This window comes from Elephas maximus, chromosome 17, assembly GCF_024166365.1.
Source record: "Elephas maximus indicus isolate mEleMax1 chromosome 17, mEleMax1 primary haplotype, whole genome shotgun sequence".
Classification (NCBI taxonomy): Eukaryota; Metazoa; Chordata; class Mammalia; order Proboscidea; family Elephantidae; genus Elephas; species Elephas maximus.
In genome coordinates, this window is record NC_064835.1 from 66,724,450 (window position 1) to 66,740,680 (window position 16,231).

The 16,231-nt window shown below is 41.4% G+C and overlaps 1 protein-coding gene across 8 annotated transcripts in view; it reads left to right on the forward strand.

The window, feature by feature from the left end:
- Positions 1–16,231, forward strand: part of AAK1 (AP2 associated kinase 1) — a 188,005-nt gene that overhangs the window by 138,225 nt on the left and 33,549 nt on the right. For 6 of the 8 annotated variants that reach the window (XM_049857597.1, XM_049857601.1, XM_049857602.1 and 3 more), the window contains exons 11-16: positions 295–449; positions 1,400–1,713; positions 4,397–4,669; positions 9,416–9,648; positions 10,965–11,122; positions 13,481–13,585. In XM_049857597.1, the coding sequence (XP_049713554.1) occupies positions 295–449; positions 1,400–1,713; positions 4,397–4,669; positions 9,416–9,648; positions 10,965–11,122; positions 13,481–13,585 (1,238 nt within the window). The remainder of the gene's footprint in view (positions 1–294; positions 450–1,399; positions 1,714–4,396; positions 4,670–9,415; positions 9,649–10,964; positions 11,123–13,480; positions 13,586–16,231) is intronic. The other 2 variants (XM_049857600.1, XM_049857605.1) reach the window with 1 other exon arrangement.

The following is a 16,231-nucleotide window of genomic DNA, read 5'->3' on the forward strand; positions in this document are numbered from 1 at the left end:
AAACTAACTTGCTCTGTAAACCTCTATCTAAAAAAAAGCACACAAAAAAATAAAATAGATTAACATTAAAAGAAAAGGGAAAAAAAACTTATTTCCTCGCAATTTTTTTTTTTTTTTTTTTCAAAACGTCTAGTAACAGAGTAACTTCCTGTGGAATACACTTTGGGAAGTGTTGATCAAATAGATCTAGAAGTTTTGAATACATGTTGAGGGGAAAGCATCACGGACTCTGCCCACTCCTCATTTTCCCACACTTTAACGTGAGTCTATTTGTTTTTTCTTTTGCTTTTCTAGATTGACAGATCCCATTCCCACCACAGAAACTTCAATTGCACCCCGCCAGAGGCCTAAAGCTGGGCAGACTCAGCCAAACCCAGGAATCCTTCCTATCCAGCCAGCCCTGACACCTCGAAAGAGGGCCACGGTTCAGCCCCCACCTCAGGCTGCAGGTCAGTAATGAGATTAGTTTGAAACATAGTACACCTGGAGTGATTTCAGGAGAATAAGGAACTATTAGAACACCTGGTTTTGCTCCTAGAAAACCAGGTACCTAAAAAATAATGGTTTTCCTTAAAAAGGAGGTGAACTGCCTTTGAAATTGTGTGGCAAGCGCCTGCAAAAAGAGAAACCTTTCATTGAATTCACAGATGGGTCCTCAAGACCGCTGAAGTCTGTTGCCTCTGTTTTTTCTAGTCTTGGCCCTGATTTTGTGGTTTGGTCCATTCATCCCATACCTACCTCTTTATTTCATGTGCCACTGCTTCTTCATGTGTCTTTAAAGAAACAAGACTCGCCCCTTTTTGACCCTCAGAGAAATTGTTTCTTTAATGCTTTGTTGTTAAAGAGCTGTCTATTCTCCCGTCCATGTTTTGGTATTCTTTTTCTAATGAGTTGACTGAGCTTGGTTTCATAGTGAGGATTGATCCAAATTATCAGTTAACTGAACACAGCCAGCCATTCCTCTCCAACCAGGAAGCTGCTTTTGGCTAATTTGGTGGCCACCTACTAATAGCCAGGCATCTAGACTAGGGTTGTATACCTCCACGTAAAACATTAAAGAACACGTCTGTCGTGCAGCATTCCAGCGAGTGCAAAGATTTTGTCTATATACAGTAGCCTCAAAGGCCAACTTGCTGACCAACGGAGTAATGAGTAAGAAAAGACTTTCTGAAAAGGCAAATACTGAATCTTATTTTGAAAGATATGAAGCACCTAGCTTAGTTAGCAGGAGGAAACAGACATTCCAGGTGGGGCAGAGCATATGCAAAGACTCCGAGGAACTTGGATCTTGGGATCATCTGCCTACTTACCACCCCCTCTTTATTGCTTTGGCAAGAAAGAAAGGCAATTTTGTCTGGAAGAGTTTTGAGCCCTCATATGGAGTTTATTCTCATTGCAGGACCCAGCACTCAGCCTGGCCTTTTAGCCAGTGTTCCCCAACCAAAAACCCAGCCCCAACCCAGCCAACCTCAGTCTCAGCCCAAGCAGCCACAGGCTCCGTCTACCCCTCAGCAGACGCCTTCTACTCAGGCCCAGGGTCTTCCCACTCAGGCCCAGGCCACACCCCAGCACCAGCAGCAGCTGTTCCTCAAGCAGCAGCAACAACAGCCGCAGCCGCAGCCGCAGCAGCAGCCGCCACCGCAGCAACCTGCAGGCACATTTTACCAGCAGCAGCAGCAGCAGCAGCAGCCACAACAGGTCCAGGCTCAGCAGGTAAGGTGGTCAGAACCTGGCCCTTGCTTTGCATATCTGAGTCATTACTGTGAAAAGACCCGCTAGGTCCAGGTATCTTCCCTTGGGGAGTTAGTTTGAATCAGGATCCAAATAAGATCCACATACTGTATTTACTTAATCCTTCTAATTGCCCTATTAAATTCACTGATTTGCATGCTTTTATTGTAGAGTCCATTTTGACAGCTAGTTCTAACCAAGCTTGAATGCCCTGGTTTAGGAAGCCCTCTGTCTCACCGTAGATCTTTTTTTTTTTATTATTTCATTTTTTTTCCACATTTTTTCCTATGGGTATGTATTCATTTTATAATGATTAATACATATTTTAATTCCCCTTTTAGTCATAGGGTTCCTGCCCCCCCCCCCTTTGCCATTTATTTATTGTTTGTGTATTTTTTTAAGAAACTGGATCATTTGTCCTGTAGAATTTTCCACGTCCTGGATTTGGCTGATGGCATCCCCATAGTGTCATTTAATATGTTCCTCTATCCCCTGTATAAACTGGAGATCTAATTTTTGAGACTTGATCAGTATTAGATTCAGTTTGGCAGTGTTTGTCCTTCCTTCTTCCTATTGTATCATATCAGGAGGCATATAATGGCTGGTTGCCCTCTCTTTTAGTAATGTTAAGGTCAGCGGGTGGCTTTAGGTGTTGTCTGTCTGATCCATTCAGTTAATGTTCTGCACCAGCTTCGCAGCCACTGCTGATCGTTTCCTAAATCCGTTAATTCATTCAGGACAGCAATATAATGATATCCTAGCATCCCTTCTTCATTTAGGGGCTGGAATTTTTATAAGAAGAGCTTTCATTATCAACTATTTGGCTACCCTGAGGCACTATTTGTACCAAAAAGGCAGGATAAATGCTTGACTCTCTCTGTTCGCCAATTTTCAGTGCCATGAGTTTATTCCTAATATCATTCAAAGAGGAGTAATGAGGTGCTTGGTTTTTATGTCATTAAGAACTCATGGATTTTAACATATCTGATGTGTTTCAATACAGTGCAATTTTTTAGAAAGTTGTTGATTTTGATGCTCTCAGATTGCCCCTCATTTGGCCAGTATAATCAGCTGTTCTGGGCTCATTTGGCACTGGACCTGGAATCAGCCGTTTCTGCAACGAGCTCTGTTTCCTTTTAATGGAAACAATATTTAGAGACCACGATCTTCATGCTGCGAATACTCATCTGCTGATGGATTGATTATTGTTACTAGGCCTTCACAGTTGATAGCTGCTAGGAAATGTTTTGTTTTGTAAAGAGAATATACATCATAAATTCAGATCGATAATTCCCAATTCAGATTTGGGATTACAAGGTTTTTGTTCAACTTCTTGGGATTTTGTGTTTGTATTTTTCTCATCTGGAAATCTCGATTCCCAACAGCATTAACATAATTACTTACTTGAGTTACAGTTTCGGATGAACTCTCAATATTATTACTGAAAACAGTTTAAAATTTTTTGACCTTTTTACCCTTATAACATTCAGCACATTATTTCCCAGGGAGTTTAACTACCAATTTGATGTGCAGTTAAGTTTATTTGTTTTATTTTCCTTTTGATTTTTAGTTATTGTTTTTTAAATTTTGATATAATTTTATGAATATGTAAAACATTTACATAGTTCCAAAGTTAAATCTGCAATATTCTGTCTCCTCCAGCCCATATTTAAAGATATTCCTCATTCCTATTTACAGTGTTTCATCTTAAACATATAGTTTATTCAGTCAGTCCCCTCTTGATAGACATTTGGGTTGTTTCCAGCATTTTGCTGTTATAAATAGGCAGCTATTTTTGACAGCTACTTCTTTGCTAACTCTGTAATTTTGCCCCAGCAGGCCAACAAAATCCTCTCTGTTAACTCTATAACTAAATAACAGTGTTTGGTTTATTCAAAGACAAGGCCCTGACTTTTTTCATCAGTAGGACCTTTGTGAGCAATGTTTGTGTGCCTAGCACATAGTCCCTAGCCATGGGGATTAGAGAAGTGGTCCTTATGCTTAGGAAGTTTACAAAAGAATATAACTTGAAACAATTAGCTACATATATAAGATAAAATATCAATAAATGCCATAGAGTATACTGAATATTTTGAATGCTTAAAGATGGGAGAAGCTAATAAAGATAGAGCTACTGGAAAATAATTTTACAATGGCTTGAGATGAGTCTTACCAGCTGGGTTGGCATTTAGGCTGTTCTTTTTCTATATCATCATTGTTTCATTCTATTCATGTGGAGAAGCATTTTAATCTTGGCTACTTCCAAATTCCTTTAAAGGAATTACTTCTAAAAAGTGAATAACAAACTGCCTCTGATTGGGAGATCATTCACACTCCAGCTTATGGGTTACATGATCTTTAGTCAGGTAGGTTCTCTCAGGCCGGGCATAGAGACCCACTTGAGGCTCATTCGGTAGTGTAGGAAGCAGCCCAGTGCAGTGGCTGGGGCCTGGCAGTGTAAGGTACTGCTGTTTTTATTGGAATACCTTTGAGTTTCTCATCATGAGTTTTCTGGCCTAGCTAAAAGACTTCTACCTGCACTTGCTTTTGACTTCCAGGACTGGTTTTAGTTTACTGAGACATTCGTCCTTTGTGAAATGTGGTTCTAGGACAGGGACAAGCTTTTTATTCACTTCCTCATTTCTTGCCACTTTCTCCCACTCAGTTTCAGGCAATACATCCAGCAACCCAGCAACCAGCAATTGCTCAGTTCCCTGTGGTGGCCCAAGGAGGCTCTCAGCAGCAGCTGATACAGAACTTCTACCAGCAACAACAGCAGCAGCAGCAGCAGCAACAGCAGCAGCTTGCCACAGCCCTGCATCAGCAACAGCTGATGACTCAGCAGGCTGCCCTGCAGCAAAAGACTGCTGTGACAGCAGTACAGCAGCCCCAGGCATCGCCGGCTGCCCCACAGCCAGTCCCCGCCCAGGAGCCAGCGGTAAGAAATCAACCAGCGCCCCGAGCACAAAAGCAGAAGAGAAGCGAGCAGTGAGGGCTAGGGAAAGGGCAGGAAGGAGGCACCTGGTGAGGGGGTCTGGGAGCCAGGTCCAGGCTGCTTCCCCACCCTAGTGGTTAAAGTATTTGATCTTTTCTTGATACATCCAAGGATGAGGTATTCTGTAGAATGTAGAGATTAAAAAAAAAAAATACTTCTAAGCCACTGGTGATGACGAACGTTCTTCTTCCTCACTCTGAAATTAGACTGGCAAGAAGAGTGGTTCATTGTCTGTGTCATTGCCACCATTGAGCAGTCAAGGACCTCGGTAGGATTAGAAGTAATCCCTTTTACTTCTTCAGGAGGCATTTTGATCCATTGTGGCCTTTCCAGTCTCTGGAGGTTTGTGTGGACCCCTACCTCTACTCTGAGTCCTGGCAGTGCTGTTTACCCTTCGTCTTGGATGACATTACTAGCCACATCATCTAAGCCTACCATGCAGCACCCTTCAAGGGTCTGCTTTCCTGGGACAGTGTACCGTGGCGTAGTTCCCCTGGTCACTAGAGCATCTACATAGCCAATTATTTGACTCATCTTGTCAATTTAGTAGTTGGGTATGTCTACTTATAGATATTGGGTAAGTATAGCCTCAAAACCCCTACATCTTCTCCTGATTGACCTCTATGGTTTTGGCACCCTCTTTACCTTTAATAAATGACCTTTATTCTGTACGCCTATTTTTCTGCTTATCTCTCCAATTTTATAGCGATAAAAAAGACATTTTACACACCCAGCTGATAGAGCATCACTGCTACTCTCTTATTCCCAGGGAAGTTCAACTCATAGAGGAACCAAGGAAAAGTAAGAAACCATCTTTCTGAGGACTGATTTCTAATAGCGTTTTGTCACCCATGTTAAACCAAAAAGCCTACATCCCTTGAAAAGGAAGCAGTGCCGTAAATAGGTTGTCCTCTTTAAGTGTCAGCTAAGTGTGCATTCAGTGTCCTTACACCTTCCTTTCCGAAACAACTCAGCTTTCCTGCAGGAGTGTGGTGAACATCTATGCTTGTATTTTTAACTAGAGGAAGTTCTTGTTAATGGAACAAGAGTTTAAAAAAATATATATTGTATGATACAGCTGGAAGGATTCTCAGCAACCAGTCCCCTCATTTTATGGCTTTGGAAACTGAGTTCCAGGCTAGAAAGTGATTGCCCAAAACACAAAACCGACAAGAGCTTAGCTGGGGGCAAGAACCGAAGAATCAGGATCTGCATTCAAAGACAAATGCTCATCCAGGGTGAGGAAATGATCGACTACCAGTTGCTTACACTTCTTGTGAGGTTCCCCTCTGCTTTCTGTGGGCAAAAGTGCCCATTTGGTGGGAATCATGAATCTTCTTTCAAAGAAAAAATACTTTGAACACTTTGCCTCTGGGGTAGCTGGTTGAGGGGACAGAGAGGGAACAGGAGCAGAATGTGTTTCGGCCAGGAGCTGAGCACTTCCCAGCTTTGACTCATCCCATTCTCTGATGACCCTTGACAAGGCTTACCTAGAGAAGCAAGTGAGTGTAAAAAAAGCCCTGCCGCCATCTTAAAGCAACAATTTGCAAAGGAATAATGGCCATCTGCCGTAGGTGTTTATTGCATTCTTGTTAATAAGAGCCCCCAAAATGGAGGCAACGGAATCAATCACCCAACTGTGCAGCCATTAAAAATCATAGTTACAAAGTCTGTGCAATGGTAGGAAAAAATGCTCATGAGGTAATGTTAAAAGAGCTGGAAAATTATGGGAGAAGTTGAACTTGAAGAGACTTAAATATAAAATCAAAAAGAGTGGTGGAACAGAATTCTGGTTAATTTTTCCCCCCTTCTATTTTTTCCTTTTCTTGATGTGATTATACTCCTTTTATAATTATATATTTTATTTATTAAACAAATCTTTAGCAAGACAGAGATCTGAGTTTATCCTTTGTATTCCTTCTCCTATGGTCTGCCCCACCCTCCTCCCTTTTTCTAATGCCACGTTTGATTGGGGAGGCATTGTGGTGCAGAAAAGAGTCCTGAGCGACAGTCAGGAGACATGGATTCCGCCCCCCATTAACTCTGTGACCTCCAGCAAGCACCTAGCCACTGTGGGCCTTGGTCTCATGCTTCCAAAGTAAGGGAGTTGGAATACTTGTTCTCTTAGGTCCCTTTCAACTCTCACATTCATTGATCCTAAATAGAAACAAAACTGAGTACCTGGCAGGGTTGTTGTGAGGAGTAGATGAATGGGTTGTAGCTGCTTTGTATTAGTAGATGGCTGTAATAGGGCAGTTCAAATCTACCAGCCGTTCCTTGGAAACTCTATGGGGCAGTTCTACTCTGTCCTATATGGTCGCTGTGAGTCAGAATCACTGAATTTGGTTTGGTATAATAGGGTAGATGTCCCTGGGTGGTGCAGATGGTTAGTGCATTTAGCTGCTAACTGAACGGTTGGGGGTTTGAGTCCACCTAGAAGCGCCTTGGAAGAAAGGCCTGTGATCTACTTCAAAAAATCAGCCATTGAAAACCCTATGGAGCATAGTTCTCCTCCAGCACCCATGGGGTCACCATGAGTTGGAATTGACTGGACAGCAGCTGGTTTTATAATAGGGTAAGGTGTCCTCGTGATTGAGGCATCTGTTCTTCAGGGTGCTGCAGAAAGAGAATAGGCAGGAGGAGGGCAGGATGTTCTTCAAGACAAAGCAACTTAATAGCTGAGTACCATTTTCAGAGTAATGAATGTTTTACACTCCAAGAAAGAAACAAATCCAGTTTTGTCCTTAAAGCCTTTCTGGCCCTTTTGGGTGCTGGTGCTGGTGCTGGTGCTGGTGTTGGGCCAGCAGGTGGGACTCTAGACCCCTGATGGAACTCCTGGTGGTGGAGCTCTGGTCTTCTTTACAGAGCAGGCTGCTTCTCTCTCACAGGTGCAGTAAACAACATTTCCCTTCTAACCTTAGATTGATATTAGAACCTTATGCAGTAAAACCTGTGAAAGCCAGAACATGTGTAAGACGGAAACCTGTCAGAGAAGGAAAACTCACTGGGTGTTTATGAGGTAGGATTCCTAGAGGAAGACAGCGCCATCAAGTTCACCTCTCACAGGTTTCATAGTGGGACTCAACAGTTAAGTACGGTTTTCAGAGTAATGAATGTCTTAAACTCCAAAAAATAAGTAAATCCAACGGGACTGCCTTGTTTTTCCAAGCCTTGCAAGGTTTTCATCTTTGACAGAGTGCAGACTTAAACCACTTTTCTATTGCTGTCTATCAGTGGAAAATATTTGAGTTTCCTTCTCTGACAGGTTTCCACCTTACACAGATTCCGGCTTGCGCAGATTTTACTGTACAGTATTATTCAGCCTGTTGGCAAAGTGGTTGGTGTACTCACTCCTGTACATAGTATACCTCAATAAATTTCCTAAGTCTGAGTAAATATTCCCATTGCTACTGAATTAATTCCAACTCATAGTGACCTTGTAGAACAGAGTAGAACTGCCCTGTCAGGTTTCCAAGGCTGTAGTTTTTACAGAAGCAGACTGCCACATGTCTCTCCCATGGAGAGGCTGGTGGGTTTGAACCACCGACCTTTCGATTAGCAGCCGAGTGCTTAAGAAAATCCCAGGCTATAAGCATCCTGACCCTCATCTCTTTCAAGGCATGCATTCGAAGATGCAGAAGGTAGGAACTGAGTTGCAGCGTAGAGAGGCAGCTCTAATCCGAGATGAAGGGCTGGAGGGGAACGATCGTTAAATCTCAGAGCATTTAAATCATTTTATCCCTGAATTAAGGAAAAAGATTAGTTGGTTTCTTTAGCATTATTTTTTGTTCATTTTCCTCGATGTAGCCCTTTGTGGGTGGCGATTGTGCTTAAGGACTACCCAAGTGGCTGCAGGGATGTTCCCACCTGTTTGTTGTTCTGTAGTGACAGTGTGGCCCTTGTTCTGAAAATGGTCCCCATCTCAAGAATCCTGTGTTATTGGCTCAACCATCATCAAAAAGGCTATTTTTCTCTTCCTTTTTCTTGTATTTGCTACATGGTTCTTCAAAGTCATTTCCAAACTGAAAATCAAAACAAGTTAATCCCACCGCCCCAGTGCTGTATATTTTCTTAGGGGTCTCACAGAAATAGGATCTTGTAAGTTCATCCCACCAGTAAAATGCATAGCCCGAAAAACAAACAAAAGCACTGTCATGTTTTAATCGCTGACTCACTCCTGACTTGTAGTCTCAGGAGTGCCAGAGACTCAGGGCTGTCTTAGCAGAAATCATGCCGCTCACGTGTGTTTTAGCTGGAGGTGCATCTCATTGGTTTCTGACTGTGGTGGTAGAGTCCTAAGGCCTCCCTTTGGGAGGCATTCTGAACAAGTTCCTATGTGACCCCAGAAGCAGAAAATGATTCTTTAGGATACATTCTAGATCTTTAGAACTGTACGTAGCTTCTCCAGTCTTAAATGCTCTGGTATGAATTATTTATAGTTACCTTATATATTATTGCTGATGAAGACTCAAATTTGTGTATAAAAGTGCAAGGGAAATACCATGTTGATACCAGCCTCAGAGGTGCAACTCAGATCGTCAAAGCCAGTTTTCTTTCTGGGTGTTATTGATAAACTTAGCTATTTGAGTTCCATGTTAGCTTTCATGTGGCTTTTTTGTTATGTCTATTTATTTGTTTTTCCTTTTCCTTTCTTTTTTTTTTTGGAACACTTTCCACTTTTCTTTCTAGCAGATTCAAGCCCCAATAAGACAACAGCCAAAGGTTCAGACAACCCCACCTCCTGCCATCCAGGGGCAGAAAATCGGATCTCTCACTCCTCCATCATCCCCCAAGACCCAACGTGCTGGGCACAGGCGGATTCTCAGTGATGTAACCCACAGTGCAGTCTTTGGGGTCCCTGCCAGCAAATCAACTCAGCTGCTCCAGGCAGCTGCAGCTGAGGCCAGTCTCAATAAGTCCAAGTATGTGGCACTTCCCCTTTGTCTTTCTTATCTTTGTGGGCAAGGTCTACCGTTAGGCATTATTGTTGTGATCCTTTGCACATGTATGATTATGTGCGTATGTATAGTGTGTAATGTATATGTGTGTTTAATAAGAAACTGTGAATTTGCCTGTAGTACATGTACCATACTGATCTTAAGAAATAATTTCCTGCTTCACTCACTGTTTTCATTCTCTCACTCATTCCATGCTCTAGAGTGTTTTCTAACCTGTTGATCTGACCAAGTCTCTCTGTGCAGAAAATTCTTCTTTGGCTCCCCATTGCCCATAAACTAATATCTGAACTCACTGGTTAGCACACCAAGGCCTGTTGTATCACACTGGTAGACCACTTTTCACCTTTGTGAGCCTTTGGCACTCCTATGCCCTCTCCTCCTTGTCCACCTAGGAAATGTTTATTTATTCATCAGGATCCATGTCAGAGATTACCTTTTTCTTTGAAACTTCTAGGCTCAGGCCTCTGGCATCACTTAGCATTTTGTCTCAAACCATTTTATGAGCATGTATCACATTGTGTTATCACTATTTATTTGTGTGTCTGGTTTACCTAGCCTGTGAGTTCCTCTAAGACAAGGAGCATGTCTTAGTCAACCTTTGTGACTGGCTGTGTGCCTGCCACAAAGTAGGTTTCAGTGACTTTTTGTTGAACAAATGCGATGTCAGGCCCTCAGCTTTCTTAAAACCATGCACTCTAAAGTTAAAAATCTGTAAAGCAAGTCATTAGTTAAATTTAAAAAGGTGTCAAGAGAGACTTTAGAAAGAACTTAGATAATGATGACCTTAAAGTACATGATGGTGCTGTCTGTATTTCTTTATGTCTTTAGTTGTGATGGTGATCACTGATGGTGGTCTTTAATTCTATACATGTCAGATCCTGAAAAATGGGAGGCAGCCTGAAGAGGCACCGTTCCCATCCCTCCAAGGGCCAGTCATTGAGGCTGTTATGGTGGGCACCACAGGATGCAGAAACCTAAGAGCAGGTTGCTTTGGAATCCTGAAGTGAAAGGAGATGCAGCCAAGACCCACAAACTAAGCAGGGAATTAGAGATGCAGTGGGAGGTAGTGAGTCATGAAGAACAGGGAGACGTCTGTTTCACAAATGGAAAGGGTGTCTGTGGAAGCGGTTCAATTGCCATGGAAAGCTCTTTTAGAAAAACACCATGAAAAATAATGTTTGACTCAGAAAAGAATTTGATCCTGAAACAAGGAGAAAATAGGTTGACTCTTTTGTTCAACTTCTATGTTTTTTATTTCGTGGGGGTGGGAACCTACCTAGGTCTGCAACCACCACTCCATCGGGCTCCCCTCGGACCTCCCAGCAGAATGTTTATAATCCTTCAGAAGGTTCTACGTGGAATCCTTTCGATGATGACAACTTCTCCAAACTCACAGCTGAAGAACTGCTAAACAAGGACTTTGCCAAGCTGGGGGAAGGTGAGTGATTGGTGTCATTTTGTGATTCTTGGTTACAAATTCTCTGTGCTGGGAAAATACTAAGAGTTAGAATGAACCTTAATTCTAGAGGGGTATACATGTGAAAATGTAGACTTGGGCCTTTTTTTCTCTCAAAGGCCTGATTTTGAAGGATGTGTGCAAATCTATTTTTATTTTTACCACAACATTGAAGCCTTTTCATCCTCAGGATATCCTGATCTGTTTTGGGTGGTGGCAAGGAGAATGTGAGCATTAGGGGAGAAACTATGTTAAGAAAGATACAGTAGTGTAAATTAAGATGGTAGTATTAAGCGTGGTCACTCCTTAGAGGAATGTGATGGCAGTCCCCTTCCCCTTCTTCAACGTAAGTTGTTTTGTTGTTGTTGTTAGTTGCCATCAAGTTGGCCCCAGCTTACAACAACCTTATGTATAACAGATGAAACATTGTCTGGTCCTGCACCATCTTCATGATAGTTGGTATGTTTGAGTTCATTGTTGCAGTGATTGTGTCAATCCATCTCGTTGAGAGTTGTCCCAGAAAGTTGTGACTACTTGCCCATGAGAGTTTGCCCTCATGTGGACATTCTCTCTTCCACTATGTTCAGAGTTCTATACATTACTGTTGACTGACCACAGAAAAGAGATCAGTTAAGAAGAAGATACCATATCTGCCCTCAACAGTCTAATTTTGAAGACAGGACACACACACACACATTTTGGAAATCAACAGCACACACCCTGGGAAAATACAAGACAATGCAATTCAAGACCATGGTCTCAAGGGACATCTAGCTCAGTTGGCATAACATAGTTTATGAAGAAAATGCTATATATCCGACTGTGGTGAGTAGCATCTGGGGTCTTCAAAGCCTTCAGGCAGCCGTCTAAGATATATCTACTGGTCCCATTTCGGCTAGAACAAAGGAGAATGAAGAAAACCAGAGATACAAGGACAGATTAGTCCAAAGGATTAATGGACCATACTACCAGAGCCTCCTCCAGACTGAGCCCAGAACAACTAGATGGCGCCCAGCTACCACCATCGACTGCTCTGACAGGGAACACAATAGAGGGTCTAGAACAGAGTGGGGAAAAAATGTAGAACAAAATTCAGATTCACACACACACACACACACGCAAAAGACCAGACTTACTGGTCTGACAGAGACTGGAGAAATCCAGAGAGTGTGGCCCTTTTAATTCAGTACTAAAGTCACTCCTGAAGTTCACCCTTCAGCCAAAGATTAGACAGGTCTATAAAACAAACAATAACACACATGAAGAACATGCATCGTAGTTGTCACGTACACGAGACTAAATGGGCACACCAACCCAGAAGCAAAGACTAGAAGGCAGGAAGGGACAGGAAAACTGGAGGAATGGAAATAGGGAACCCAGAGTGGAGAAGCGGAGAGTGTTGACACATTTCAGGATTGGCAATCAGTGTCACAAAACAATTTGCATATTAATCGTTGAATGAGAAACTTATTTGCTTTGTGTACTTTAACCTAAAGCACACTTAAGAAAAAAAGATGCAATTCATAAAGAGTACCTCAGCATAGACAAAAGCTCAGGTAGGGAAATAATCGGAACTAGGTGAATGGTGTGACCTATTGACCAAACATTTTAGCTTTAGCTGTTATTTTATAGAAATCTTTTAAAAATCTGCATCACTTTCTTGGTTTTTAACAGAGAATTGAGCATACGATTTAACTTTCTTTGACAGCTCAGCTTCATTGTTACGTGTTCCAGTTACTGTTCTGGGCTATAAACAAATACTTCATGGGCTGTTGAAAGCTGTAGTATTTTTTGCACCCAATTAAGTGAACCTCAAGTTTTTTTTTTTTTTTTTAATTCTTGAGTCTATTTTAATAATTTCCTGTCTTCTCACATTTCAGCTGTCAGCTTTCACGTTAAGCTGTTGTTGCTGTCCCTCACAGTGTCGCACTCTGTCTTCTCCACCACTCCCTCTTCTCATTTGCTGCTTCAGAACTGCTTTCAGCAGGGAAAACAGATCATCACACTCATTAGAATGATATAAAACTAAATAGATGCAGAGCGATGGTCCATGGCTATTCTGCTCTGAGTAATGTCCTTGAGCCTCAGGGCTTACCTCTGTGCTATCTCTTTGGACTCTTCAAACCTTCCTTCCTCTTCTCAGCTATTCTGTCAGATATTGAAATGACTAGATGGGGATTTTTGAATAGCCGAGGTGTTGCTGTAATTCAGTGAAAGTAATAAAGTCTACAGGTCAATTCAGAGGATACCCTTCACCTCGTGTGTGTGTGTGTGTGTGTGTGTGTGTGTTTATAACAGTATTCTGGTTGAAATGAACTGACTGGTGTTTTGTCCCTCCAGGCAAACATCCTGAGAAGCTTGGAGGCTCAGCTGAGAGTTTGATCCCAGGCTTTCAAGCAACTCAAGGTGATGCTTTTGCAACTTCCTCATTTTCTGCTGGAACTGGTTAGTATGGCCAACACCCTGAAACATGAGGTTCACTGTTGTTACCTTCACACTGTTTTCCACTTCACAGATAACTCTAGCGTGCCTGTAAGCCCTCAAGTATTTCCAATAATTTGTATTTTCTTTGCTTCACAAGGTTTCCAATCAAAAAGGTAGCAATGGAGAAAAATCTAGAATTAAAAGGACAGGTTCATCCAGCAGAAATATACACAGCTGTTCTCTCTATCCCATGGACATGTCTAACTATTTCTAAATTTGAGGATCTATAGCTATATAACGTTACACCAAGGAAACCTCCTTCCGCTCAGGGAGTTTGTTCACTTCATTAATCTCATGTGATTGTTTAGGTTCTTTGGAATGACTTGAAGAATTAGATGGTCTGTCCTGTGTCTGAGACTCTACTAAGCTGTTTGTGTGTATCTGCTTACAGGGTGAGGGGGGAATTTTTTTAATGATTTTTTTTTTTTTAATTATAGAAGAATTAAATGAATTTTCTCCTCTATTGGTAAAAAATAATACATATTTACTATATAAAAGTTGGCAATTTATACCAACAAAACTATAGAGAAAAAAGGTAAAATCCCTCATTATCTCACCACTAAGAGAGAGCACAGGGGGTACGTAATTTTGATGTTTATTAGTGGCATTTAATCTTTTTTAAAGTCACAGATATTTCTGAGAATCTAACGAAATTTATGGATCTTCTCCCTTACCAAAATGCATGTGATCACAACTTTGTACATAATTTTAAGCCTCAGCTTAAGACTGTGGTGTACAGCTTTATGTATTTAATATATATATACACACATTGTACTCATTGTACATACTATTTTAAAACCTAATTTTTTCACTTAATAAATCTGACATATGTTCCCCACATCATTCAAAAGGCTCCTAAAATGTAATTTTTTTTTTAAATCTGTATTATATTCCTTTATATAGTATATTCTCAAAACTACTTTTTAAATATTCACTTGGTTACAGTGTTTTGTATTGTAAATTCCTCAGCAGTGGACATAAGGTTTTGAATATGTTCTTTGTAGGATATGGAATTTGATATACTTCTGAAATTGATCGTTTTAAATATACTGATTAATTTCTGCTTTTAACCTTACATATTCTTTCTTCTTGTTTTCTTTAGGTATGTTAGTAGTTTTTCTAACCTCATAAACTTACCTCCGATTAAAAGTTTGGCTGTCATTCCATAATATTTTATATGTAATACTCTTCTTACTCTCTTTGTTTTCTTGCTATTTTTTTAATTTCTTTCTTTAACTTTTTATTGTGCTTTAGGTGAAAGTTTACAGAGCAGTTTAGTCTCTCATTCAATAATTTGTACATAAAGTATTCCATGGCCTTGACTTCATTCCCGACAATGTGGCAGCACTCTCCCCATTTCTTCCCTGGGTTCCCTGTTGCCTTTTGTCAGATTTTCTACACCTTCCTGCCTTCTCATCTTTACTTTTGGGCAAATCTTGTCCTTTTGGTCTCGTATAATTGATTACTCTAAGGAGCATGTTCCTTTCTGATGTTTTTGTTTATTTTATGGGCCTGTCTGTTGTTTGGCTGAAAGATGGTTTACGGGAATGGCTTCAGTTCCAGGTCTGAAAGATGTCTTAGGGCCATAGTCTCTAGGGTTCCTCCAGTCTCTGTCAGACCAGTAAGTCTGGCCTATTTTGTGAATTTGATTTTTTTTCTATGTTTTTCTTCTGCTCTGTCTGGAACTCTCTGTTGTGATCCCTGTCAGAGCAGTCAGTAGTGGTAGCCGGGCACCATCTAGTTCTTCTGGTCTTGGGGTCATGTAGGCTGTAGTTCATGTGGTCCATTAGTCTTTTGGACTAATTGCTGTTCCCTTGAGCCTTTGCTTTTCTTCACTCTCCTTTGCTCCAATGGGCAAAGACCACTAGTTGTATCCTAGATAGCTGCTTTTAAGACCTCAGACGCTACTCACCAAAGTCATCTTTATGAACTATGTTTTGTCAAGGGCTGTAGATGTTCCCTGAGTCTATGGTCCTTTGCCTTTGAGCCTAGGAACTTCGTCGCACGAGGTGTTTGGTTATGTCTAAGAAGTTTCCATGACTGTGCCCATTGGGTGCTCTATTGCCTATATTAATATACATGCAGCACCTACAATTATATATGTAGAAATATCCACAACCAAACCTATATCTATAGGTGGGCGTGTTCCCTTACACCCTCCCACACCTCTTTAGCATACCTATCTACCTGTGTCCGTTAGAAGATTATTGTTTGTTAATACTGTTGTGGCAGAATTGTCTGTGTTACAGTAGTTACCGTGGTGGTGGTGGCACCATAGTAGCCCTTCATTCTTGTGTGCCTCTCAGTATCTTCCTTTACCTTGGTCATGTTGATGCTGACTTCCCCTGTATTGTGTACTGCCTTTCCTTTCACCAGTATTAACATGAGTCTCATAACCAGCTGGTAATTTTTTTTCCATCTCCTCCTATCCCTAAACCAAAAAACACCAAACCCATTGCTGTCCAGTCGATTCCGACTCATAGCAACCCTATAGGACAGAGTAAAACTGCTCCACAGGGTTTTCAAAGAGCGCCCGGTGAATTCAAACTGCTGGTCTTTTGGTTAACAGCCAAACTCCTAACCACTGCGCCACCAGGGTTTCCGTCC